Genomic DNA, 27,614 nt, shown 5'->3' with positions numbered 1-27,614 from the left:
TTCTCATTACAAAGACTAGCCCAGTTGTGCTCCTGCAGCTTCCAGTGCCCTGCACTCTGCCCTCTTCCCTCCAGAGCTGGACCAGGCTGTTTACCACCCTCTACCCCAGGCTCAACTGAAACTAGGGTCAGAAAGGTTGAGAGGTGATGGGAAGGAGTAAGAAGGTACAATCCAAAGACCGTAAACTTTTATAATAGAGGCTACAAAACCAAATGAATGGGAGCAGACAGAGCTGTTTTACAAGATGCCCCTCCCCACAATACATAAGCTACCCCGATAGTGAACAGGGACATGTTTCAGGGCTGTGAATACAAAGCTCCCTTCTCCATTTCTTCCATTCCTCGTCTCCTTCATCTGGCCGAGGAAGCCTATTTTGGTGTAGTAATTTAGTTTAGGTAAACAAGGGAAGGACTGATTTCCTGTCGGGTCCAGCAAACAGTGACAACATTATACTCACACATGAAGCTAATGGTCTGAGAAAGAATGTGCGGCTGGCTGGGGGTTGGGGTGGGAGTGGAGACTGATGACTAGATTTGGGCAGGGAGCTTACCCTCGGCTTCTTGTTAGATCTAGTTTCTAAGAGGCCAGAAAAAGCAGGCCGGGCGGATAGTAACCAGCAGCACGGGCCTCAGCCTCCCGGCCCACATCACACGGCTGGTAGGTGCAGCCGGTTCTAATTCCTGGAAAAAGCGATACAAGGGCTGGGCTGTTAAACTTCTGAGCTGAAAGAGAAAGACACAGAAAGGCTTGTGGCTGGCATGACATAACTAGGTGAGGAATGCTAACAGAATACCAACCGCCACATTCCAGACAGAACCAAAACCTCAGAAGATGTTCACCTTGGCTAGGAAGCTCCCTCCTCAGAGACTAACCTTCTAATGTCACAAAGGCCTTCACGGTAAGGAGGGAAAACTAGAATCCACAGGAACTGTAACTTTCTCATGTAAATTATATGTAACCCTGAGATTTAGATGTTCACCGTACACAAAATATACATGTACAGCAGAGATCGTGAGATGCCATCCCTAATAGCTAACATTTCCTTCACAGCAGCCACTCCATTCAAATAGCTCTGCTGATTTTAGAGCGATCTGGTCTGTGAGACAGTGGCGGCACACACTCTCCACTGCTCTGAGAAAGCTCAGCTTAGACGTGACCAGGGATTTGATCCTCCACGCACAAGCTCAAGGCAGTCTGTCCTAGGCCACACCCGGGACTTCTTACCACTGGCCAATACACAGCAACCCCAACCACTGGGAAAATGTAAGCAAAAGTACATTTTAATCAGAAGTAAAACAGTAATGTCACATAACTTTCAAATGTTGATTTAAAAAATTTATTCTCTGAGACTGACTATAAGAAGAACCCTGAGAGTTAAAAGTAGCTGATCATCAGATGGAAGATAGGTTGCTAGGATACCTGATGAGAAAACAATTGTTTTGGAAATGATGAGACTTATTTAAAACCTCGGTATTACACATGGGGCTGTACATATCATTAACAATGCTTTAAAGGGCACTAAACAGTGAACAAGAAGTACTTTCACAGACAAGTGTCCCAACACAGCCTGAGAGTATAGCTCAGAGGTCCATGTTCGGCACATGTGTGGCTATAGGTCTGCTATCTAACATGGGGCAGGGCACCAAAACATGCTAAGTATGAGCCTTAGAAGTAGAAAGCAATGTTGGGGCCGGAGTGATGGCTTAGCAGTTAAGAGCCTGGCTCTTCCAGAGGACCCAGGTACAATGGTGGTTCATGACCATCTGTAATTCCAGTTCCAGGAGATCTGACACATTCTTCTGGCCTCCACAGTTAACCAGGCATTCACAGACATGCAGACAAAACACCTATACAAATAAATTAATAAGTCAATGATAGAATCCTTGGCATTTTCTTTCAATGTACCCTCTGTTCAAACAGACGTACCGATATTAGATAGGTCTGTTCTATGAAGACAGAGCACGAGCCCTACAGGTACAAGTCAAAGACTTAAGTGGAAATACAGGACCAACACAACAACGTATTTCCCCACATAGGGAATGGTGGCACTCACTGTATAGGGCCACTGGAAAAGGAAAGCTGGAACAAGAGAGACAATGCTAAAGAATTGTGACAGGATAGGTCAAGACTCAGACCCAAGGCCAGTGTCATTTGAGGAATATTTGAAGAGCCCCATCCTACCATGTTCTACACAAAGCTAATAACCCATCATTGTCATGGGCATAAGAGGCTTCAGTGTGACACCATATCCCGCCCTCAGCACCCCAAAGACTAGCACTACCATTTCTTCAGCCCAGGACTCCCCTCCAAACTATGAAGAAGGCAGATGAGAAACAAAAGGTCTGAGCTGGTGGCGCTGACCTGTTCATGTCCTTCTGGGAACTGCTCACGGTCTAGAAGTGTTTATTTCAGCCTGGCAGCTCATTGCTGCACGGGATGGTTTGGTGCTGCTTGCCAAGTGCCTCCGGCGCAGGCTAAGACTGTACCAAGAACATGCTGGGTGCCAACGCTTCCTGCAGGGTGTCAGAGTTGACGGCTATGGAAAAGGCAAGAGGTTGGAGGGAAGATAAGGAGGTCAACACAAGAGAGGCTGCTACACAGAAATGCCAGAACGGTCTCTTGGGAGCACACTCTGGGGCACAAAAGATGGGGCGCACGCTCTATTCTCCAGGGGTTGATAGAAGCAGCACCTGTTTAGACCATGAATGGCATCAGACATGAAGATTAGAGAGCTCATCTCAGATTTTCTTTTTTCTTCTTCTGTTGTTGGGTTTTGGGTCGTGGTGGTGGGGAGCAAACTCATAAACACCAGAATGATTAATATTGTAAAATAGTCTTTAATCTCGCCTTCTCACAACATATTACTGCTTAAATTAGAGCTGGCGCTCAGCTCCCTAGGACCAGCTTACTGTGAGGAAGGAGGGAGAGATCGCTGGCTGCCATGCAGCTGGAGCAGTATCAGGCACCAAGCCTAGTACAGCTCAGAAGTCCAAACGCCCACATGTGCTGCGCTTCACTGGCTTTAGAGTCCAGAGCCAGCAGTGTAGATTATCTGCAGAGCACATCAGGCACCTCCGTCTCTGTGAACAGCTTCCCGCCACCCCCTCTGCTGTTCTCAACCTCATCAAGAACTAAGGAATACCCTGCCACGTGGGCCTCCGACTCCTACCACTGCAGGCTTGGATCCTGTTCTGCTTTGTACTTGCTTTAGACTTCCAGGAAGTGTGACCCACACTAACACGACCTCTTCTACCCAGAGGACTCTCAGAAGTCACGTGCTCCATTTTTCTTCTCACTTGATGGTTCCTTTTAGCATCTACCACAGGAGGACAGTTTGACTTTAGGGTGAGGACAGGACTCCTTGTTCTTGCTATGCCCTCCAGTCTTTTGTTCACGTTTCTTTAACATGCTCATCTGCATGGACACAGCTCTGGAAGGATCTTCTTGTCTCAAGAATATGAGCACATTTCCTAATTCAGTCAGTGATGTTCAAACTGCAAATTGGCCTCTGCCTTCCCAGATGTCTTCCCGTTGCTTGGCTTCCAACCGTTTTCTCTCTGTAAATAAGGGTCAATGTTAATCATATGACGCTATATTTCACATAGCCAGTGAGTCTCCTTTAATGAAATAACAAGAAACTTTACTCAGGAGACAGGCAGATTTCCTGACCAGTTCCCCTGAGTGCAGAGGTTAACAGCTTTCTAACTCTCCAAGTGATCTGTAGGACTGATACCACTCTGAGACCATTTGTTCTTTAGTTTTTCCTCCCTACCCCTTTCCCTATTTTATTTTTCCTCTTCTTTTTGTCATGCTGAAGATAAAACTCACACAAATTAAACTCACACTGTACCACTAAGCTTCGGCCTAAGGTTAACTGCACCACTTAGTTCCTGTGAATCTGACACAAGCTCAGGTAGTGTGGGAAGAGGAACCTTAAACTGAAAAAGATGCCTCATCACACTGCCCTGTAGGCAAGTCTGTGGGGCATTTTTCTCATCAGTGATTGATCCAGGAGGGCTGCTCAGAACAGTGTGGGTGGTGCCACCCCTGAGCAAGCCACGAGGAGCACGTCAGGAGCATTCTTGCCAGACTTCTGCTTTAGTTCCCGCCCAGGTGCCCGGACTTCCCTCAGTGATAAATTATGACCTAGGAGTCACAGGATGAAATAAACCCTTTCTTCCCCAGGTTAGTTTTAGTCAGTCTTTATCACAGCAATAGGAAGCCAAACTAGGGTAGTGACTGTAAACTGCCCCCGCCATGTTTTATAGCATGTGTGTGTGTTCATTTGTGTGCATGCACAATGACAGGTGGAGTAAGAGGACAACGCACGAGAGTCAACTCTCTCCTACAGGTGGACCCTGAAGACTCAAGATTGAACTCAGGCCATTAGGCTTAGTGACAGTTGTCTTAATACAATCAGCCATTTCCTCAGACCCCATTGTATGGTTTCTGAATAATGAGTAAAGATCTGAAAAAAAAAATAAAACTATATTGATAAGTCAGAACCTAGTAGGACTCAGCTGCTAGTTTTGCTAGTGGGTGTTTAAGTCTACTCTTTTCAGGTGGGTTCGGTACTTTCAAGTAACTGCCCATAACTCCTTGTGTTTTGAACATATTAAAAAAAACATTTCAATATGAACTAAATGTTTTATTTATTTTTGTGTGCTTAAGTGTTTGGTCTGCTTGTATGTCTACGAACCACCTGCATACCTAGTGCCTTTGGAGGCCAGAAGAGAAGGTTGGATTCTCCAAAACTAGAGTTACAAATGGTTGTGAGCCATGATATGGATTTGGAATTGAACCCAGGTCCTTGGAAGAGTAGCTAGTGCTCTTAACCACTAAGTCACCAATATGTTTTAACCTTTCAAACTGCTCAAACGGCAGCAGCATCCTGTGGATTTCACTATTTCCCGACCATAAGTTTAATGAGAAACAATTCAGAGGCGAACCTGTGCCAGAACTTTGCAGAGCACTTCAGGAACCAGAAATATCCTAGAGCAATGTTCCTCAACCTTCCTAATGCTGCGACCATTTAATACATAATACAGTTCCTTATGTTGTGACCTCCAACCATAAAATTGTTTTCATTGCCACTTAATAACTATAACTTTGCTACTGTTATTAATCACAATGTAAAGAGTTTCTTTTATAAATGACACTGGTTTTAATCTTATGGCTGACAGCCATTTACCTTAACACTAGAAAATGCATATCATAAGCCGTGGCTACTTCCTTTTAAGAATTCTAGTTCTAGTCTGACGTCTAAAAAGATGCCTCAAGTCATGAACCAGGTGGATTACAGAAATCAAGGTGAGTTTAAAATTAACACTTGCCATTTCAATCTATCTTCCAAATCAGAAAAATCATTTACAAGCTCTCTGAATTATACTTGACTGTACTTTAAGGGGAAGGAAGTTGGCTGGGAACTGACTGACACTTGGGAATGTGAGACAGAGAAATTCCTTGCTATTTGGGCACCATCTTGTGGCATCATCTGAATATAGCAGCAAAGTTACATGAGGCAAAAATGAGGATCAACAAATTGTGAACTGAGAGTTGATTAATACTAAAGACTCAGCTGCAAAGCAGGCAGGTTTGGGTCGGTCCTGCATGAGCAATGCCAAGGATAATGGATTTATCCAAAGGATGCCAGGATTACTTAAGAAAGTAGTATGGTTTTGAGTCTTAAAAAGAGACAAATTAGGTAAGATTTAAATGCAAAGTGGTCTTGGATGAAATAGTCAAAAACTGGTTGTGAATTCCAAGGAAAAACAAAGAAACCAGGAAAATGAGTTACTAGAACTAAAAAATTTCATTAAGATAGGAAACAAATCAGAAATATTATCTATTAAACAATAGAAAAATATGGCCAACCTATAATTCATGAGTCTGAAATCAAAACAGCTCTCAAAATAAAGTTTTGTTTTTTATTTTAAAGTTTGGGTCAAAATTCATTGTTGGTGGCAAATTTAACCAGATGAGGCTATTTGGTCTCACATGGCTTACTAGTGTGACTTACCACATGCTCTGCTTAGACATATTGGTACGAATGTGTTTGCCTCCAGGATTATAAAACACAGTACAGTGTTGTAAGGAGAGCGGGTCCTTTGTCCCAGCCGCCCGGCTAGCTTACACCCAAAATAATCACACAGAAACTGTATTCATTTAAACACTATCTGGCCCATTAGCTCTAACTTTTTATTGGCTAATTTTTACATCTTAATTTAACCCATTTTTGTTAATCTGTGTATTGCCACATGATTGTGGTTTACCGACAAGATTCTAACCAGCCTCCGTCTCAGGCAGAAGACCCCTGGCGTCTGCCACTCTGCCCTGCCCTTCTTCCCAATATTTAGTTCTGTCTACCCCGCCTACCTAAGTTTTGTCCTATCAACTAGGCCAAGGCAGTTTCTTTATTCATCCAATGAAAGCAACATATAAACATAAGGGACTCCTACACCAGCACAGATACTGTGTCATCTTTGCGAAGTCTAGAAAGTTTCACAATTTTGAAATATGTCTAGTGATAAATGCCTGCTAACAAAAAACTCTTAATTCTTGGTGTGTGTGTAAATTCTTGTGGCAAGGCATGTAACACTAGTTAAAGAGCAGGAAAACAAATTGAGAAGCACAAAGAAGTAGTGAGAACATGAAGCATAGGAAACCCAGAGGGGCATGGTCAAATGGGACTTGTAAGCAATGCCCCGCCCTGAGACAGGGAACAGGCCCGGGGAGCTGGAGTAACTTGGCTAGGGCTAAATAATCAGGAAGAACTGAGGCTGGAACCCAGGTCCTCACTCAGCAGCATACTTTCTACTATCCTAACATCTGAAAATAGCAAAAAGGAAATGTTGGCGGGTGGTCTATAGAATTAACCAGACTAGTTTAGTATAAAATATTTAGCTTTAATAAGGGTAAGAAAAGGGGACTTACAAAGCCAGAGTTCCTGCGAAGCACAGGAAAAACAAAGAGGAAGCAGGAAGCACACCCGCAAGATTTTATAAGTAAATAGCCTAAGGGGATCACGCCCTACAAACAAGGTGATTGGCTGGGCTTCCGCTTCATCTCCCCCTTTTGTCTAAATAAGACAGAACCAAACCAAATACAACTATATACAATAGGAACAAATAATAAATATAAAATTACAAATAACAAACAATATTAAGCAAGAAACATAACAAAAGTTTTACTAAACATTTTATTTTAAGGAGTCTAAATAATGTAGAGAGTAACTACAATTATCTAATCTTTAACTCCATCAAAGATCTGAGAAGGGAAGTAATATTATTTAAGCAACCAGGAAGTACAAACGAGAAACTTCCAAAATGTGCAATAAATGTAGTGACAACTGACTACTTGGGCAATCACTCAAAGTCTCATTTGCAATGTTGAGTCAACCAACTAGGCTAAGGCCTAACATAACTGACATACCATTATCAAAGGCAAGGAACATTTTTAGAACTATCCTACCCTGTCTTGGCAAGATAAGACAATCTGTTTTATCCACTTATGGATATTTTGTATCTTTGTCAGTAGTCGAAGTATGGGCTTTTCTTTACCCAAAGGCCAGTTCTGCCAAGAAGACAAGCTCCCAGTGGAGTGTCTTTGGTGCTCAATGTTCTCTCAGGAGTAGAGCGGTGTTGCCAGGAGTGATTGTGTCTCGTTGTCATGGAATTCTAGGTTAGATTAAAGGCCATTTTTTACAGCTCTTCGAAGAGGTTGAAGATTATATTATCTACACTAAATATAATCTCTATGTATCTAAAAAACCTGATTATCCTAAAAATAAAGATGACAAACATATATGACTGTTAAGCCTCATGATCGGCGCCAAACTGTTGGCGGGTGGTCTATAGAATTAACCAGACTAGCTTTAGTATAAAATATTTAGCTTTAATAAGGGTAAGAAAAGGGGGACTTACAAAGCCAGAGTTCCCACGAAGCACAGGAAAAAACAAAGAGGAAGCAGGAAGCACACCCGCAAGATTTTATAAGTAAATATTAGCCTAAGGGGTTCACACCCTACAAACAAGGTGATTGGCTGGGCTTCCCCTTCAAGGAAAAGCACGTGGGACAGAAACGTCTTCCTTTTTCAAAGGAATTTTAATGATTGACTGCATTAAAAAAGTTGTCATTAACACTGCCTTTATTAAAAATAGAAAGTAAACTGACTAAACAGCCCACAGCAGCTGTGAGAGCAAGGAACTGAGAGAACAGAACATTAGAAGTGAATGATTAACCTGAAACATTTACATCAACTGGCCCTGAAGACTTCTATCCCCAGTATGAAAAATAAATGGACAGAAATGCCTATTGAATAAGATGATTGAAATCAGGGAGCAGTCAGCTACCGCTTCTCAGTGAGGGAGGAGATGTGTTGAAGACTGAAAAGGGAACACTCTGGGGTCATGCTTTATTTGGCAAGAAAAGAGAAGGGCTGCAAATTAAAGACTTTCAAATTTTACTTGGACACTCTAAAAATGATCACCAAACCCACTTGTAGCCACCTACAGAGTAATAATCAGCAAGCTTTGTGAAGAACAAGCCTGGGCAAATGTAATTGCCTTCCTTTATTCCCTGACAGTCTTGGCAGATCAAGAAGTAAGCAGTCTACATAACCTCTTAATTTTAGCAAGGCTTCAGATAAAGTTTATCAAGTATTTATATAAGCATCAATACAACTAGGAAAATAGAATCCAGACCTCATCAGGACCCATTTAACTGAAAATTATTTGCAATGTATTAAGCACAAGGAATAATGTACTATTTATTTTAGCAAGGCTTGACATGGTCAGTTAGTCAGACTGTTGACATTTTTTGTTTCTTAGAAGCAACCAAAAAAATAAAAATAAAAAGGTAAATATTACACATCTACAAAAAATTTTACATATTTATAACATGGTCAGGAATGAAGTGGACTTCAGATAATAGGGCAGGAAAAAAAGCTACAAAAATGCCTTGAAAATCTGATTATGGTCAGTAATGCAGCATTGAGGGATAATGGAATGCATAATAAAAAGGCTTCTCAGAATTAGTTACCATGGGTAAATCTGTTTGACTACAAAAGAGCAAGCACTGTCCAGATGATTCCACATTCGTAGTGATTGAACTAATCAAACTACATGATCAAATGGTTTACTTCCTCTGCTTTAGCCCTATGAACCAATGTTGGCCTTTTAGAACCAGGCAGTTAATCACCTACTCCTAAGAATAAAATTAAATTATGAAGTATAATTATAGCAGACTTTGAAGATGAAAGTGCAGCTTATTCTGAGAAGCAATGATATACATTTCTAATTTTAGTCGGCAATCAAATATTTGGAATAGCGAACATGAAAAAATTTCACAGACATTCCTGTGTTCAGTCCTTTACTTATATGGTTTCATCATTCAGCATGAATCACCGGTTGAAAGCACCTGATTAAGTCAAGTCCAAAGCACTCAGAGATATCTATGCTTCCAGTCCCCATTCTGAGTATAGCTCTGATCTGTTGTGTACTCTGCTGGACCAGAAGACTTTGTTCATGCTCAAGAACAATGGACTAAAGGGTCTCCCTCTTGATTCACAGTGTTATCTACTGTAAATGATCTGGCACTTCCTTCTCAACTCTTTCAGAACTAGCTTTCGTTTATGAATCTCCCTTAAAGGACTGAGATATAAGCTGTCCCACTAAAATGTTAGTAGGCTCCAAGTAGAATAAAAAAATACTATCAGAAAACTCAAAAGATTAGGTGTGTTCAACTCTTTTGGGAGTGGTGTTGGAGAAAGCTCAGACTAAAATTCCCTAACATTTATGAAAAAAAACTAAAGAAGCCAACATCATTCATATAGAGAGAATGAGCACATGTCATGTACCTTTTTTGTCCTCAACAACATGGCAGTCAATAGAATTCTTCATGCAACGCAAAGAAGGGTCAGATTATGACACAATATTAATGAAAGAATCTATGATAGACTACTGGATAGATTTCAGTCCATGCAAATTCTGATCTATTGGCAATAGGATGTCAGTACTTACCAAGGGAGACTGTCATGACTGATCAGCAACATCTCCTATGTGTAATGGGAGAACAGCAGTACATCACACACACACACACACACACACACACACACACACACACACACACACACGTCATATTTTAACATAGAAGACAGAACAGTATTTTGAATTTGTAAAGCACTTTCTCAGCATTTTTACACATTATGTTGTGCTCAAAAACTTCTCCATGGTTAGGCAGAGCAAGCATTACTTCCACTTAGTTGGAAAGTGGACAAAGACTGATAACTGACCTGCCCAAAGTCACTCAGATAGTTAAATAACAACAGCTCTATTACAGCCCAGATTCCTTTATTTCCTTAATGATCTGCCCTTGTCTTTATAGTAAAGGGCTGCTAGTACAGAATGACATTCAGATGTTCTAGATTTCTACTAAGAAAAAAGGAAGGCCGGTGGTAGCAGCGTATGACTTTAATCTCAGCACTTGGGAGGCAGAGGCAGGTGGATCTGTGACTTTGAGGCCAATCTGGTCTACAGAGCAAGTTCCAGGACAGCCAGGGCTGTTACACAGAGAAAAACAAATTAGGGGGGGAAAAAAAAGGAGGAACATGTTTAGACTACTACACAGATTTAAGTCATACTAAAGAAATAAAGTCATACTAAAGTTGCTAGCTAACCTTTGGCATCTATAACTAAAAAGAAGCCTATATAGTACATTCTCTGGGGACTTAAAAATTTATTTACAAAGGTAGTTATTTTTGAGAAAATAGCAGTTGTCTCCAAAACCCTTCAAAAGCACAGGAAAAACATGTATAAGTTTTAATTAAAGAAGCCTACATTCAAATCTCTCTTCTCATTTTCCTAGGTGGGTAACCTAGGACTGACTTAACTTTCTGGGGCCAGTTCTGAACTTGGAAACAGTATCTTGAATCAGAGGTATCAAGACAATGATATCAAAACAACAATATGAGCTTCCTTCCTGTCCTTTTCATCAGCAAAACCTTCTTATCCACTTCTTATACTAAAAATTTTCAGAAATAAAAGGAGAGGAGAAGCTGGGGTATAGCTCAGTGACAGAATGCTTGACTTCCACTGGCCCTGTGTCCAGTCCCAACACCACATGGAGAGAAAGAGGAGAGAGAGTGCAGCAGGAGAGCGAAGCTATGAAAAGAAAATGACTGCTTAAAATATCTAAATGTAATCCGTTTTGTGGTTTGCTTAATGCAGACAGTCCCCACTGGACTCAAAGTCTTAAGGAGAGGAACAAAACACACCTAAGTGAAATGCCTGGACTCCATACAACTCCTTAAGAATGCTCAGTACAAAAGATAACAGAAAGAGAAATTCCCCGACTTCATTTTCTCAGATGCAAAGAACAGAAGAGCCCAGATATAGACTAGTGGGAGGGTCTTCTGCAATCCACACATTAACAGACAGAACTTACCCTTGGTCTGTTATTACAACCCAAACTCCTTTCGAATTCCAGTTACCAGGGAAGCTGAGAAGCTGGGACAGGATGGTTACAAATTCAGCACAGGCAACAGTGAGAACACCATTGCAGATAAACAAATACACAAGAATGAAATGTTCTTCATTTTTAAAAAGCAACAGAGATGCTAGCATGGCAGCAGCTCACATCTATAATCCCAGCACCCCAGAATCGGAGGTAGGACTCCAATAAGTTCAAAAGCAGCCTAGGCTACCTAGTAAGTTTTGGACAGCAAGGACTACAGAGTAAACTCCACTTCAAAAAATAAAATAAAATAAAAGCAACAGGGTGCTCACTCGGCCAACAGTCTCATTTTTAAACTGCACCACGGAAATGTCCTTTGGAAAACAAAACATTTAAAACAAATACTTCAAGAGAAACAGTATGCTGATGTGCCTGCCGAGAACTAGAGGACACTCAGATACTATTCAAGCAAAGCAACAGCTGCAGTACTCATAGCAACACGGGTGATATTTACAGGAAGGCATGACATATGCAGAAGGAGTCATATCTTCACTAGATACACTGTCATTATCCTCTACTCACCCTTTTTGTTCAATGCTGGGACTGTTCAACAGGCCTTGGGCATATTACCCAAATGCTTTACAACTGAGCTACAGCCCCCAAGCCCTTTTATTTGCCCTCTGAGATAACTGTAGTTACCACCCAAGAGTCATTTTCTTCAGGGATAAATTAACGAAGGATTAAGGATGCCACACATTCTACTTTAATCCAGTTCTGTTATTTACCATCTACAAAAACAAAAGCAATCCTTTCCTTTTTCTAAGAAACCTTTTAATGAACAATACATTAGAAAAAACACAAAAACAAAATTGCCTCATTATAATCATTAAGGTAAATTAGTTGGGTCCAATTCTAAACCCCTAACACCTGCCATGATGCTCTCACTCACTGGTTATCTGGCCAGTGCAGCTGAGAGTCCAGAAGCTGCTTGTTATCACCAAAGCATAGTGGACAGAAAGTATTAATGGCCTTCTTAGACTGGCAATAAACAAGGAGTTTGAAACTTCAGTTTAAACTAACTGAAAAACAAAAAATGAAGTTACTTTTTGGTAAGTGAAATTTTCAGAATTGTCTTCACTGATTCTATAGATATTGAGTAAAAACAAAGAGCCTGTCTAAAGCTTGAAGGCTGATTAAAAGAATACTTCTGTGTCAAGTCCGAGTCTAAGTCTTTACAAAGAACTCAACAGTTTATAAAAAGAAGATATATTTTAAGCTTGACTCCAACCTCTAAGAGAGAAAAACTCTGTTTGTGGATCTGTGGAATTATTTTCTGAAAACTCTTAAGTGTTAGAAAGAAATCAGAAGACAGGTGGATCTCCTCAGACTGTCTTAAGACAAAAATCCCTGCTAAGGTCATTATCACCAATATCAGTCACTGGCTCTGCCTTAATTTACCTTCTACCAAAGATCTAAGCCATCTCATTACACTATGGCACTGTTATGGCCCAGTAAAAACAGCAAACAAGGTCTGGGAGACTGAAGTCTTCAGAGGAAAATTTTCTCTCGGTTTGGAGCAAGCTGTAGAAAAGCCAGGAAACAGGGGAGAAGGTGGAGCCTATCTCTTCATAAGAGTAAATTAACCAGATGCCTTGGTGTGTGAACAGGAGACAAATCCTGACTACATCTCTTGAATGTAAGGCTTGAAAACAACTTCCATAGATTTGAGAGCTTCCTCAGAAATGGAAATGATCCGATGGGATGGAGATCATTCTTTTCCTTTTTCAGCATCGGTCTCCTAGTGGACCCCTGTGGACCACAGACCACTATTGCCAACTCACCTCGGGCTTCTTGCAGTTTCTTGAGCTCTGCTTCCCGCTCTGTTTTGCTCTGTTTGCTCCGAACCCCAAGGGCACTGATGACTAACCTTCTGGCTAGGGCTGCTGAAGTCTCAGGTCGCTCCTTTGCTGGCTGGAGAAACTCTGGGGAAAAAAAGGAGTAAGAAGCAGTAAGGAAGAGAAACTACTACAGCTACAAGTGATTTAACTCAGTAATTAACATACAAAACAGACTAACAAGGGTGGTATCAGCAGTAATTAATACAACCCCGATAGATGATGATCTGAGGAAATTAGTATGGCAAAGCACAAACAACCCTGGCTGCATTATCTGCATTAGGACCCAACAACCGAAATGCCATCAGAAGCTGGTCACTGTACTGCTCGCCCTTAGTCTCTCCCACACTTTCCAGTGGCTGCTCAGAGGGCATTATTTCTGTCCTTAAAATCAGACCAATAGAAGTATTAGCCTGCGCGCGCGCACACACACACACACACACACACACACACACACACACACACACACACACAGTGTCTATTGAGTTCTGGATGGTGTGAAACTGCTGAAATGAACAAGGACGTCACCATCTACCAGGAACAAAGGCAGAGGTTGTGGGCTCACCAGCAAAAGCTCTAGCTTTGGCCTTGGCTGCTCTTGTGGCCTGTGACAAGGGCCGAATCTTCACCATGGTATGCTTAATCCCCAGAGCATCACGAGCTGCGAGGAAAAACAGACATAAGGAAGTAAAGTGATGCAGAAGAAAACTTAGGGTAATTTCTTATAAGGCATTTATTCTTAGAAGTTATGTTTGTTGGTTTTCATGGCAAGAAAAAAGAAGATCCTACAATACAGAACATCTGCACACTAAATCACTTTAGAACAGAGATTAGACCAAACTCAGCCATTGGACTTTCTGTTTTTATAAATAAAGCTTTATAAACAGAGTCATACCCATTTGCACACTGTAGCTGCTTTCTTGCTACAATACCCAGGTTAGGTGAGGATAGAAGCTTTTTTGCCTTTTCTGCTACAATGCTGGGTTAGGTAACGACAGAAGATTTTTGTTCCACAAAGCCAAAAATATTTTATCTAGCCCACAAAAACCCATGCTCTAGAGATGGTTCAGACAGAAACTAGCAAGCCAGCAACTCTGACTGCTGTGGATTCCTCTGCATAAGCTCGGTTATGAGCCCAGAATATGTATGTGTGCAAAAGACCAACCATATATTCAGAGATGAGCTACTACAAGTAATCTCACTAGATACACTATTTCAAATTCATTTGTCTGAGGGGAAAAAATACTGTAAAATTTAGACTCACTATGGTCTTCATAATGCCTGACATTTATGTATGCAAATAGCCTGGGAGGATGTACCTACCTTTCCAAATACCAAATGCTAGATTAAAGAGAAGGAGAGAACATGTGGGTACCAAGCCACATGTCTCAAAAACCAGTATTTATTCTACTACAGATACTGGCTGAGCAAAGTTCCAATTGGCTGGAAAAGAAGAAAAATAAGAACAAGAAGTAGGAGAAGATAAACAGTAGGAGGGACCTGGAATTCCTGAGAGTCACTAGACAGATACCTGTGATTGGACTGGAGAATATTCCTAGGGCATGTGTATCATCTACCCATTTAATATCAAATCCTTTCTTTCTGTAACAAAAGAAAACAATTTTTACATTTCTTAAAATTTGTTTTATGAAATGTCTTTAAAATAGTCTTACAAAGCATTTCATAAGATAGAGAAATAGGGATAGTGACATAAAAAATAAAAACAGCCTGGCACATAGAAGCCACTAAAATTTAAAAGCAATAATACCATCATAAAGAATTACCTGGGAGCATTTTATAGATGCCAACTAATTAATCCTCACAAATCTGCTGGAGATGTAAAGTATTTAATGCACTATTTTCAAGAGATGTCCTTATGAGGAGAAATGAGAAGGGATGAAAAGGGAAGCCAAAGGAGCTAAAGAGGAATACAGGAAGTCAGGGAAGTCAACTGGATTTGATGCAAATATAACCTGTGTGTTGGGATGCGTACTACACTACTAGAGACGTAATTCAATTGTAAAAATAAGTAAGTCAAATAATAAAAAATACAACTATATTCACAAATGTTTACTACTCTTTCTTGTTGTAGAAGGAAAATAAGGTGTGTGTATATGGGGGTGGGGGGAAGGAACAACCATAGTTAGCCAGAAAAATTTTAAAGAGAAACAATGAACATTTAATACTAGAAATAAAATTACCTTTTTAGTTTAAAACAGAGCTACACAGTGAGCACAAAGAATATCAGGATTACAACACACACACATTTAAATATATATGTATATATATTTAAAATTCCCTTAATGCATGAATACATTTTAGTTTGATTAAATCCACCCTCACCATGCCCAACTCCTAAGCATTTAGAAGGTGTGTGGATACTATACCAACTGAGCAAAATGACAGTAGTAAGTTCTCCCTGGGGTCTATGACCTTTCCAGCTACAGGTTCTTAGTCATGTTCACAGTACCAGGCATAAATTCCTCCTGCTAGGCAGGCCTTAAATCTAATCAGACAGCGAGTGGCTACCACCTCTACCCCAACTCATGTGTACTACTATTGCGCCGATGGGCGTATCTGGCTGCAGGAATCATTACTGTAGCTCTCAGGGTCCACAACTGGATAAGACTTGTTGGTATTTTTTTCTCTCCTAGCAGCCTGCCTAGCACCTTGAGGCATGATGGAAGCTAGCCATCGATGAGGAAAACAGAAATGAGATTGTCCACAACAGGCCAAGACCATGATAATGAGCACTTGGAAGGCAACTTTTAAACCAACAGTGCTCATTAATTTTATTATTAATAGCAATAATCACCAAGGAGATTAATGTTGATGGAGATGGTGATGAAGCAAAGTTGACTCTGGGATCTGAGTCAGTTATGGTTATACACTTCTGCCTCATGACCTTTAAAAACTTATAAGCCACTGTAAGAGAAAAATACTAACATAGCTTTCCCTTCTTAAATTCCTTGACAGAAAAAGTAATAAAGGAAACTTGACTTAAGCTGGACCATGCTATGAAATGACCACAGGAGTGAAAACTTGAGTTCAACAGTAAGAGCCTCTGCTGCAGAGTAGAAAAGATGGGAAAGACCTTGACAGCTAAAAGCCTCATCTTAGCCCTTGAGACTTCAGTCCTTTTAAATCCTTTTGAGAATGGCTTTAGATTTTATAGAAAATGCTTTCACAGATAGTTAGGAAGAGACAAAGCAAAGAGAAGCAAATGACTCAAAAGAATTAACTATCCTTAAGCCCAGAAAGCCTAAAACTCAATACTGAGGAGGTGAAGATGGGAAGATTTTTGAGTTCAAGACTGGCATAGGCTGCATAGAAAGAAACTCTCAAAAACAAAAATAGCAGCAAAACCCAATAATCTCTGAAGAAATTCTGGACATGGACAAAATGGCCCTATTTTGTTAATGACAGTCTACTTTTTAGCAATAATAATCTAAGGTAGCTCGAATTTGAGACTTAGTCTTATTGACTGCGCTTAAGGATCTATTAGGAACTAAACAGCACCTGATACTGGGTCTTAACAAAACTGAATTAATGACTTACCTACACTACACATTTGCATTAAGGTTTATGGTATAGATTAAATGTCTTCCAGAATCCATTCCTGTTTTCTTTCAGTTGTCTTCCCCCAATGGAGCTAAACTGATAAAACAAGTATATAACTGCTAGTTAATTTCATCTATTCTAGTACTTTACCTAACAATTCTTCCTTGAGACTAAGACAAAGGCAGATGTGGTGGTAAACCCTATCACTTCTGAAAGCTGAGGACTAAGAGTTCAAGGCCAGCCTGGGCTACCTAGATCCTATTTTAAACCAAAACCAAAAGCCAACCATTTTTATAAATAAAGTTTTATTTTCTCAACCACACTCATTTGTTCACATCCTGCCTATGGCTGTTCTGAGACACACGGAGCTACCTGAAATATTCTCTCTCTGATCCTTTAAGAAAGAATTAGGAGCTATGCTCTGAAACAGAATCTTACAAATTCAATGTAAAATTGGGATCTGGCAGAGCATTTCTATAATCTGGGCATCTGGGATAGAAATAAACTGAATTTTAAGTTTAAATTTGCAGCACCAGATAGACTTGATTCATTTTCAACAGCAGGACTGAAATACTGAAGTATACTCCTTGATATTAACTCTCTTCTAGACCCTGAACATCTTTTTTCTTAATAACCTTCAGGCTTAGCTTTCTGTTCCTGGCTCTGTTTTTTATTGTAAGCTAGAAATAATATATATACTTCTGATTCCTTTACCTTCTTCTAAAATGTACCATCCACGTACATATCAAGGGTTAGCATAAATGTTCTGAAGACCACTTGTAACACCCCTGAACTCCTCACTACATTTAGTAATATAAAACTGAATGAATCGTGAGTGTAAAGAACTGTTGTGTGTATACAACTGAACTGAGCCAAGAAAGGCATCTTATGGTTAAAATCCTAGCACTCAAAAGGGTGAATTAGGGAAGAGTATGAGGCCAGCTGGGATTACATGGCAACCCTATCTAAACAAAACAAAACAAAACAAACAAACAAACAAACAACAGCAAAAAAGTTAGTTGAATGATTTGGGAGACTAAAGTAAAGTCACTTTAAAAACAAGCAACAAAAAACAGCACATGGAACTATTCACTCAGAAAACTCTGAAGAGCTGTTAAAATGTCTTCTCTCTTTAAAGATTTGAATCTATAAATTACAGACAAGGTAATATGAGATGACTGTCAGGAACTGTCCAACCAACACCAGTAAAGGAGGTGCAACTGGACAGCACGTGGAGTAATTAGACACTTTTATGGGTCAAAATAAAGCATCTGTGGCATTTAACAATTAAAAAAAACACTCCCCATTTGACTTTTTCTGAGCAGTCAGAAAAACCTCAAATCAACAATTTAATTTGAAGACTCTTGAACTGTTAGCACTTTTGGCATGTGGCACATGAAAAGGCATAGAAGTTTTACAAAGGGTCCTCTCTTTTTTCATTGGCCTTAATGCCCATAAATACAATCCAAAGACAAACATCAACTCACATTAAAAATATAACTAAATTCCCCCAAAAGGAAGACACTGTGAACAAGTACTAATATGAACAAAAGTTAATCAGAAGCAAACTACAACTAAAGTAGCTTCAGGTAACAGAAGGGCTACAGGTGGCTACGCTCAATGTACTTAATGAAACAGAAAAAATACTGAAAACTGAAGATATATGGAGAAAAAAAGCTGTAAAAATATAACCAGGCAGACTTTAAAAATTTTTAAGATACAATATAAATATTTAACAATTTAGCACAGCTTGGAATAGATAAAACAAACTAGAGCCCCAAAACCAAAGAAATTATTCAGAAAGTCTGAAGGGAAAAGAGAAGGAATATACAAAAAGAGCGGTAACAAGAAAATTAAGTGAGAAAATCTAATACACACCCAATTTGTGTCTTGGACAAGGTGAAGAGAGATTGGGTCTGAGACAATACTGAAGAGACAATGTCTAAGACCTTTACAAAATCAATGAAAATATTAATCTCTGATTAAATAAGCCCACATAATTGCAATGTGGGTAAGTCTGGAAAAAAAAAGGTACAAAATCCACACCACAGTAGAAATGATCAATATCAAAGTCAAAGAGAAAATTTTAAGAGCATCCAGAGAAGAAAGAGATTATAATCAGAAGTGGCATAGGAACTGTCAGCTAAACTCTCACCCAAAAAGAAAGGGAATTGCATTAGGGTATCTTCATGTCTCTGAGAGAAAAATAACTGCTAATCTATAATTAATAACATACACACAACATAAATCTTTTCAAGAATAAAGGACTGGGGTGTAGTTCAGTGGTAGAGCATTATCTAACAGACACAAGACTCAGAACTGTAACAACACCTGAGTTTGTTACTGGAAAACCACTAGTGAGTAAAATGATAAAGACTATATCTCATTCAGGAAGAAAATGAATCAAATAGTCATGAGAACGTATAAGTTAAACAGACCTTACAGTATTTTTAGAAAGAGGCAAAGGAAAAAAAAAATCAGTTTTAGCCATTAATAGTTTAAGCACACATTTTTATAATTTCTAGAGTAACCACCAAAGAAGAGAAACATTACATTAAAAAATGCAATGCTAAAAAAACATGCAATGTTAAAAAAGTCAACCCATAAGTCTAGAAAAGGGGGGAAAAGATAGGAGAGGTATATTCAGAAGAATGACAGGCAAATATAAAAACAAATACTTGGATATAAGTTCAAATACATCAATAATTACAACAAATATAAATGGACTAAATGCACCTCCCAGACAGACTTAGGAGTCATCACTAACAATGGTCTTTGTAAATGTCTATCAAGCCTACCTGGCCCTTTCAAGGAACTGAAGACCAGTCTGATTTACAGCCTTTCTAAGGGAACAAAACACAAACCCAATGCTAAAATCAACGACTTTTTTAAATTATTAAGATAACTTTCTCTCACCTTATCTGTCATTTGGAACCACTTGCAAATACTTACTGGTAACTACAGAAAATTCGTAAAAGGTCTTCTGTACGGAATTCTTGAGGAAAGTCATAAATTTCAATGACATGTGGAAATTCACATTCACTGAGGTCGATATCAGGAAGTTCGTGGCTGTAATAATCAAATCTAGGCTCCTGGATGCTTTTTCTGTTCTTCATATTCCCTGACAACTAGAGAGGAATAAACATAGTAAAGAGCCTGACAGTGGGAAATCAAGGCATTATAAAAATATCCTTCCATGTATAAACAATCCTGCTCCCATCTCCACATCCCTCTTAACTTGTGGCACTATTTCTGTATTGGTGGTGTTTGTGAATACTGTAATGGCTGGGTGTTTATAATCATACATGTGGAACATGAGGAAAGGTATGAAAATCTCAGCAGGTGAGCAAGTCATAAAATTTAACTTGTTTCTATCAGTTATCATGTGAGAAAATATAGTCTCCTCAGCGGTGTGTGGATGTAGCGCAGTGACACGGCGTATCTAGCACAGGAAAGGGAATGGCTGGAAGAAGGACAGCCAGAAGGACTGATAGAATGAGTTCTAAGAGGCACATCCTGGAAACCGAGACAACAGCTGAACAGACAAGCTAACATTTGTATTAACTGGGCTCACTGTTCATATCCACCTCATAATTTCTTTTCTGGAAGTGACCAAAAATAAAGTTTTAAGAATGAAAAACGTTTAGTCCACCTTTTGTTCTATATTAAAAAGTGAGAAAGCTTACAAAGAAATGTGTTAAGACAAATGTAAGTAGCATAAGCAGTTACACTCAAGGTCCCTAAAATAAGAGCTACCTAAGGCTATAAAAGAATTAATAGTAATGAAGCTGCTATTAATGGGGAAACTAGAGCCGGGCGGTGGTGGTGCATGTCTTTAATCCCAGCACTTGGGAGGCAGAGGCAGGCGGATCTCTGTGAGCTCGAGACCAGCCTGGTCTACAAGAGCTAGTTCCAGGACAGGCTCCAAAGCAACAGAGAAACCCTGTCTCGAAAAACCAAAAAAAAAAAAAAGGGGGGGGGGGACTAAGAAACCCTTTAAGCTGATAACTTCACACACTGGAAGTATTGGAAAACGGGAGGTGCAGCAAAGCCATGGCATCATGGTGTCACCGGGTCTCGGAGGAAACAAGATTAAAGGTGATTCAAGCACTCCCTCTGTGATGGCATATTTCCTTCACCATCACCACCATCATCAGGAAGGAAGGAAGGAAGGAAGGAAGGGGAATTTATACTGCCATAGATACATCTCCTCTCCTTAGATGTAATCAAATTATTGGGGAGGGATGAAAAGGGAAAGTAATTTAGACATTATTCTTGTCCTTCTAGTTTAATTTCCCCACTAAATCCTGTTTTACATCTAAAAACATGGGGATAATAACAATACCTCCACTCAGAGACAGACATGAGATGTGTAAACGAGATGTGGTAGGTGTTTGACATAATACTGCTTGGTACACAGATATTAAAAAGAAAAAGACGGAAAGATAGCCCGCTTTTACATGTCAGGCACCATGGCAGCTTCAATGTGTCTAAACAGAGAACAAGAAAAGGCTGCTCCTGCAACTGCACCAACTAAGCCATTTATCAGTTTTTCCTGGGTGTACACGAAATCTAAGACTGTCAGATAACCAAGTGGTCCCCGTTAGGTTTCAAACCTGGGACAAAGGCTTATCATATCATATATCATATCATATCATAGTAGACACTGGTCACCAGGTTCTCCCTGCATCCCTTAGTTTCTACCTGTTACAGGGTCCCCCTGATTAGCACACTTACCGCCTACCCTAAACTCCAGCCTAGTAGCTGGGCTGCCCTTCCCCCAATTGCCCTTCCCTATATACTTCAGCCGTTTTGGTTACCTGCTCTCTTTATACCTTTGAGCCTACTGGCTGCTGCACCTGGTCCCACTCTCTCTCTCTTTCCCCACCTGTCTCAGGGTCAGGTTCACTCTGGACTCTCCCAGATGTCCCTGCCTGTGGCTATGTTCACCCACATATCTACTTACAATAAACCTCATCCACCACATACCAAGGAGCAGTCACGTCCTTTCTTTTTCCTTTCCTTTCCCTTCCCTTTTTCCCCCCTCAGCTTTCCTTTCTGCATTAAGGCAGTGGCAAGACATCCTCACAAGCAGGCAAGAAGATACTAGGCAGTGTAACAACTCAGAGACTCACAGACTACAGAATTCTGCAGTCATTTAGAAAGCAAGTCTTATGCCAGAGGTACAACGTGATTACCAGAGCTCTATAATTAGTTTTGAAATCAGAAGTTGGACTACTACAACTCTGTTTTTCAAAATCACTTTGGTTATTTGGGGCCATTGTATTCATTAGGAATTTGAAGAACAGCTTGTTAATTTCTATAAAAGTAGGCATCATACGTTGTCCAATTTGGAAAGTTATTTTAATACTGTTTTCCAGCAGATGAAAACGGGATATACTCTGATTTTTATACATACTAATTTATTTTGTGTGTACATGTTTGTGTGTAGGCTCCTGAGGAGGGATCAGATGACAACCTTGAAATAGCTGGCTTCCACCACAAAGGCCCAGGGAGGCACCTTCATTCAAAGAGCCATCTTAATAGCCCCATTTGAGCTTTAGAATTACCAGTTTGAAACTTCTTTTGTTAAACTTAGTCCTAAATACTTTCTTTGTGATGCTACTGTAATGTAATTGCTTTCTTCATTTCATTTTACGATTGCTGGCATTGACATTTTTATTTACTTTGCAAAAGCTAAACAAAACAAAGCACTGTGTATTTGTACATTTACAAATTGGGTTAAATAAGACACTGTGAGAAGTAAAATACAGACTATAAAATATCTTTGAAAATAGAAATCCTATGGACTGCTTATCAAGAAAAAGGCAAGATAGTTTGGCAAGAAAAACTGACTAAAATTCCTTGTTCTAACCTAATTAAGAAAAACTGAATTTGTATACTTACTCTTCAATTATTGAATATTCTGGCTTCTGAGACTAAAAACATACTGTTAATAATAACAAAACCCTATGTAATATCAACTATATAATAGCTAATACTGATTGTCAGCATGACAGACTCTAAAATCAACTAGGCGACAAGGTTCTGGGCACATCTGTGAGGGATTATCTACACTATGGTGAGGTGGAAAGAAGCATCCAGAACATGGGCCCTGGACCAAACAAAATGGAGAAGACTAGCTAAGCAGGAGCATTCAATGCTCTCTCCTTCCAGGCTGTAGATGCGATGGGACCAGCTGACTTCCCGTTAAGATGGACTGTAACCTGAAACTGAGCGAAAATAAGCCCTTCTTTAAACTGCTTTTATCAAGAGTATGTTATTGCGGCACAGCGTCAAGACAAGTAACTAATACATCCCATAATTCTTACTCCATACTTCATGAACATCAGGTAGAAATTCCACACCCCGGATGAGTTTTTCTATTAACACAGATTCCATTATCATCAAGTATTAAAGACTTTCTTTAAAAAGAATGCCTACTTTCTTCATGCTTTGGGTACTATTTAGAGCCATTTACATTCTATTCATAACACACTTGTGTGTGTGTGGAGACAGGAGGACAAACTGCTAATGCTCTCTCTCCTGAGAATCTCAGCAAAGTGTTGAAAGGAATTGGAGAGCTAGAAGGACAGATATATATGGGACATAAAAGAGGGAAAAGCACAAAAAATCAGAATATAAAGATGGAAGAAGCAAAGCGAGATTGTGAAGGTAGGACCACTGCCACAGTGGGATCCGGGTTAGACACACAGTACAGAGCTTTACAGAAAGGCTGTGAGATGTGAGGGAAAGTATTGGGAGATATTCGACCACACTGTCCACTCCGAGTTTGTATTTGCATTAATTATACAAGATTAACCTTGGGCTAGGAGGCTACATTAGCAACTAGTTGACAGAAAGTAATCATAGAGGATCACAGGGCATTCAGGACAGAGAGAGAGAGAGAAAGAGAGAGAGAGAGAGAGAGAGAGAGAGAGAGAGGGAGGGAGGGAGGGAGGGAGGGAGGGAGGGAGGGAGGGAGGGAGGGAGGGAGGGAGGGAGTAGTAGGGTGGGGCTTGGAGTGGAGCATTCTTTTCTGGTTTGGGAAAGAGAGAGGTTAGCTAATTTCAATCCAGTTTCTCTGAGCAGGCAGGTTTTTACCCCAGCCTTTGAAAATTGAGTCTCATTTATAAACAGAACAATAGAGAACAGATACTTATACTAAAAAGGTAGTTATCATTGAGGAAGACCTAGATTGCCTTATATAGTATAGTAGCTACATGTCACATGAGGCTGTGGAGTACTTGAAATATGCCTAGTTCACATAAGATGAGCTTTAAGTATAAAGTATGTATCAAGTTTCAAAGATTTAATACAAAAACAGAATGTAAAATCAATTTTATTCATGATTTCTTACACTGAATACATGTTGAAATGGTGTTCTGGATATATTATATTAATACACATAAATTATACATGTTTGTTCTTATTTTTTCTAAAAGAACTAGCAGAGAATTCAAACTTATTGCCAGGTGTGGTGGCACATCCCTTTAATCCCCAAACTCTAGAGGCAAGTGGATCTCTTCGCATTTGCGAGCTTGGTCTTCACAGTGATTCCAGCACAGCCAGAGCTATACAAAGAGACTGTCTCAGGGAGAGATAAAAATTAAAAGTTATGCACTGTGGCTCATATTTCTATTTTAGACAACATATCTTAAGTGTTATAGGTTCTGGGGCTAAAGTCAATGTGAAATATTTATATTGTAAGACTAAATGTGAAATATTTATACTGTATATTTTTATGGTCAAGAAATGTTTGATTTTCAACACAATGCCCAGCAAAATTCTTCATAGACCTCAAAAGAACAGTACTCAACTTCATATGGAAAAGCAAAAAACCCAGGACAGACAAAACAATCCTGTACAATAAAAGAACTTCTGGAGACATCACAATCCCTGACTTCAAACTCTACTACAAAGCTACAGTACTGAAAACAGCCTGGTATTGGCACAAGAACAGACAAGAGGACCAATGGAACTGAATAGAAGACCCAGATATCAATCCATACATCTTCGAACACCTGATTTTTGACAAAAGAGCAAAAAAAAATCAAATGAAAAAAGAAAGCATATTTAACAAGTGGTGCTGGCATAACTGGATTTCAACATGTAGAAGAATGAAAATAGACCCATATCTATCACCATGCACAAAACTCAAGTCCAAATGGATCAAAGACCTCAACATAAAGCCAGCCACATTGAACCGTATAGAAGAGAAAGTAGGAAGTACACTTGAACGCATTGGCACAGGGAACCACTTCCTAAATAGAACCCCAGCAGCACAGACACTGTGAGAAACAATTAATAAATGGAACCTCCTGAAACTGAAAGCTTCTGTAAAGCAAAAGACATGGTCAACAAGACAAAACAACAGCCTACAGAATGGGAAAAGATCTTCACCAACCCCACATCAGACAGAGGCTTGATCTCCAAAATATACAAAGAACTCAAGAAATTGGTCACCAAAAGATCATATAATCCAATAAAAAAAAATGGAGCAGGGCGGTGGTGGCGCACGCCTTTAATCCCAGCACTCGGAAGGCAGAGGCAGGCGGATCTCTGTGAGTTCGAGGCCAGCATGGTCTACAAGAGCTAGTTCCAGGACAGGAACCAAAAAACTACAGAGAAAATCCAAAAAAGAAAAAAAAAATTGGAGCACAGACTTCAACAGAGAACTCTCAACAGAGGAATCTAAAATGGCTGAAAGACACTTAAGGAAATGTTCAACATCCTTAGTCATCAGAGAAATGCAAATCAAAACAACTCTGAGATTCCATCTTATATCTGTAAGAATGGCCAACATCAAAAACACTGATGACAACTTATGCTGGAGAGGTTGTGGGAAAAAAAAGGGAACACTTCTGCATTGCTGGTGGGAATGCAAGCTGGTACAACCCCTTTGGATATCAGTGTGGCGATTCTCAGAAAATTAGGAAACAACCTTCCTCAAGACCCAGTAATACCACTTTTGGGTATATATCCAAAGGATGCTCAATTGTGCCACAAGGACATGTGTTCAACTCTGTTCATAGCAGCTTTGTTTGTCATAGCCAGAACCTGGAAACAACCTAAATGCCCCTCCACTGAAGAATGGATATGGAAAATGTGGTACATTTACACAATGGAGTACTACACAGCAGAAAAAAATAACATCTTGAATTTTGCAGGAAAATGGATGGAGCTAGAAAACATTATTTTGAGTGAGGTAACCCAGACACAGAAAGACAATTATCACATGTACTCACTCATAGGTGGTTTTTAAATATAAAGTAAAGAAAACCAGCCTACAAACCACAATCCCAGAGAACTTAGACAACAATGAGGACTCTAAGAGACATACATGGATCTAATCTACATGGGAAGTAGAAAAAGACAAGATCTCCTGAGTAAATTGGGAGCATGGGGACCTTGGGGGAGGTTTTAAGGGAGAGAGGAGAAGCAGGGAGGGGAGCAGAGAAAAATGTAGAGCTCAATAAAAATCAATAAAAAAAATAAAAAATAAAGGTTTGATTAAAAAGAAAGAGATGAGGTTTATAATTTGATTCATTTTAATGCATCTACAGCAGACCAAAGGGAAGTTAGCAAATGATTCTGGGTAAATGATTTTCAAAATTATTATAATGTGTATATGTGATAGTCCACCAGTGGAAAAAGTCAAGGGAGAACTCTGGAATCTGTTCTTTCCTTTGACCTTTTCATGTATTTTGTGGATCATACTCACATGGCAAGCACTTCTCCCTGCTGAGTAACCAAACACAAACATTTGAAGACTTGTTTTGTTTTCCTGCTTAGAAGGCATAAGTGAAACCAGGATATTCCTTCAGTATTCAAACTGATCCACAAACTATTCAACTAGCCAACTTCTTCAAGTATGGGCTTGAAGAGTCTTACTGCCCTAGTACTTTGGCCAGGCCTAAAAACTATAGCTTAACTTACTGTGACATAATCATTCAAATCTACTGACAGAAGATTTTTTTAATAAATAAAATAATGGTGGGAAGTAAAAACAATCCAGACTCTTTAATTCTTCATTGTTCAAAATACAAAAGGAAAATAAAAAGATTTGATTTATTCTCTATAGATAAAAAATTAAAGTATGCTACATTATTCTTGGAGAGTTATCTGCATTTCTGTCAGATGGGCTGCTATTATTAACCCAAATTCTTTGTGCAGACAGAGAATTATGTCACAGAGAGACTAAAAGGATATCCCTATGGTTACAAATTAGATTACTGACAAAGTCTGAATCATAATTCCAGTCACCTGGCTGCTAATCTAGCTTTCCATCCAATAACATAGTAAAGCGTCCTTATGGTAAATGGAAGCAGAAGCAATGCCGTGTCAGTGTTCAGGGTATCACTCTTTTGTATTGAGGATTTATGGATACAACTGTTGTAGGTAGGAGGAAGGAAAGTATCAATGACAAAGTTGAAAAGATAACGGCTACTGATTTCATTGCACTCCTATATTCTAATAGGCTAGAGTAATTTCAAAAAATATTGCCCATGGTAGGCAGAATAACAGCCTCCTAAAGATGTTCACACCCTGATTTCCAAAACCCGTAAAAACATCACACTGCATGTGAATTAACGTAGACGACACAGATGTGCAATCAGCTGACCTTAAAATTTTGTAAGATTATCTTGGTGGACCCAGTGCAATAATAAGCATCTTTAAAAGCTGAAGACCTTAAGGAAAAGAATC

The 27,614-nt window shown here is 39.5% G+C and overlaps 1 protein-coding gene across 6 annotated transcripts in view; it reads right to left on the bottom strand.

Moving 5' to 3' along the window:
- Positions 1-2,817: 2,817 nt before the first annotated feature.
- Positions 2,818-27,614, bottom strand: part of R3hcc1l (R3H domain and coiled-coil containing 1 like) — an 85,518-nt gene continuing 60,721 nt past the window's right edge. For 5 of the 6 annotated variants that reach the window (XM_075974122.1, XM_075974123.1, XM_075974127.1 and 2 more), the window contains 5 exons: positions 19,860-20,035; positions 14,878-14,948; positions 13,912-14,007; positions 13,293-13,433; positions 2,818-3,557 (listed from right to left, as the gene is read on the bottom strand). In XM_075974122.1, coding sequence (XP_075830237.1) covers positions 3,490-3,557; positions 13,293-13,433; positions 13,912-14,007; positions 14,878-14,948; positions 19,860-20,035 — 552 coding nt within the window. In that variant the 3' untranslated portion in view covers positions 2,818-3,489. Of the gene's footprint in view, positions 3,558-13,292; positions 13,434-13,911; positions 14,008-14,877; positions 14,949-19,859; positions 20,036-27,614 lie in introns of those variants that run through there. The other variant, XR_012910690.1, reaches the window with a different exon arrangement.

The sequence above is a fragment of the Microtus pennsylvanicus genome, chromosome 5, assembly GCF_037038515.1.
Source record: "Microtus pennsylvanicus isolate mMicPen1 chromosome 5, mMicPen1.hap1, whole genome shotgun sequence".
Classification (NCBI taxonomy): domain Eukaryota; kingdom Metazoa; phylum Chordata; class Mammalia; order Rodentia; family Cricetidae; genus Microtus; species Microtus pennsylvanicus.
This window is presented reverse-complemented; position numbering and strand designations above follow the sequence as displayed.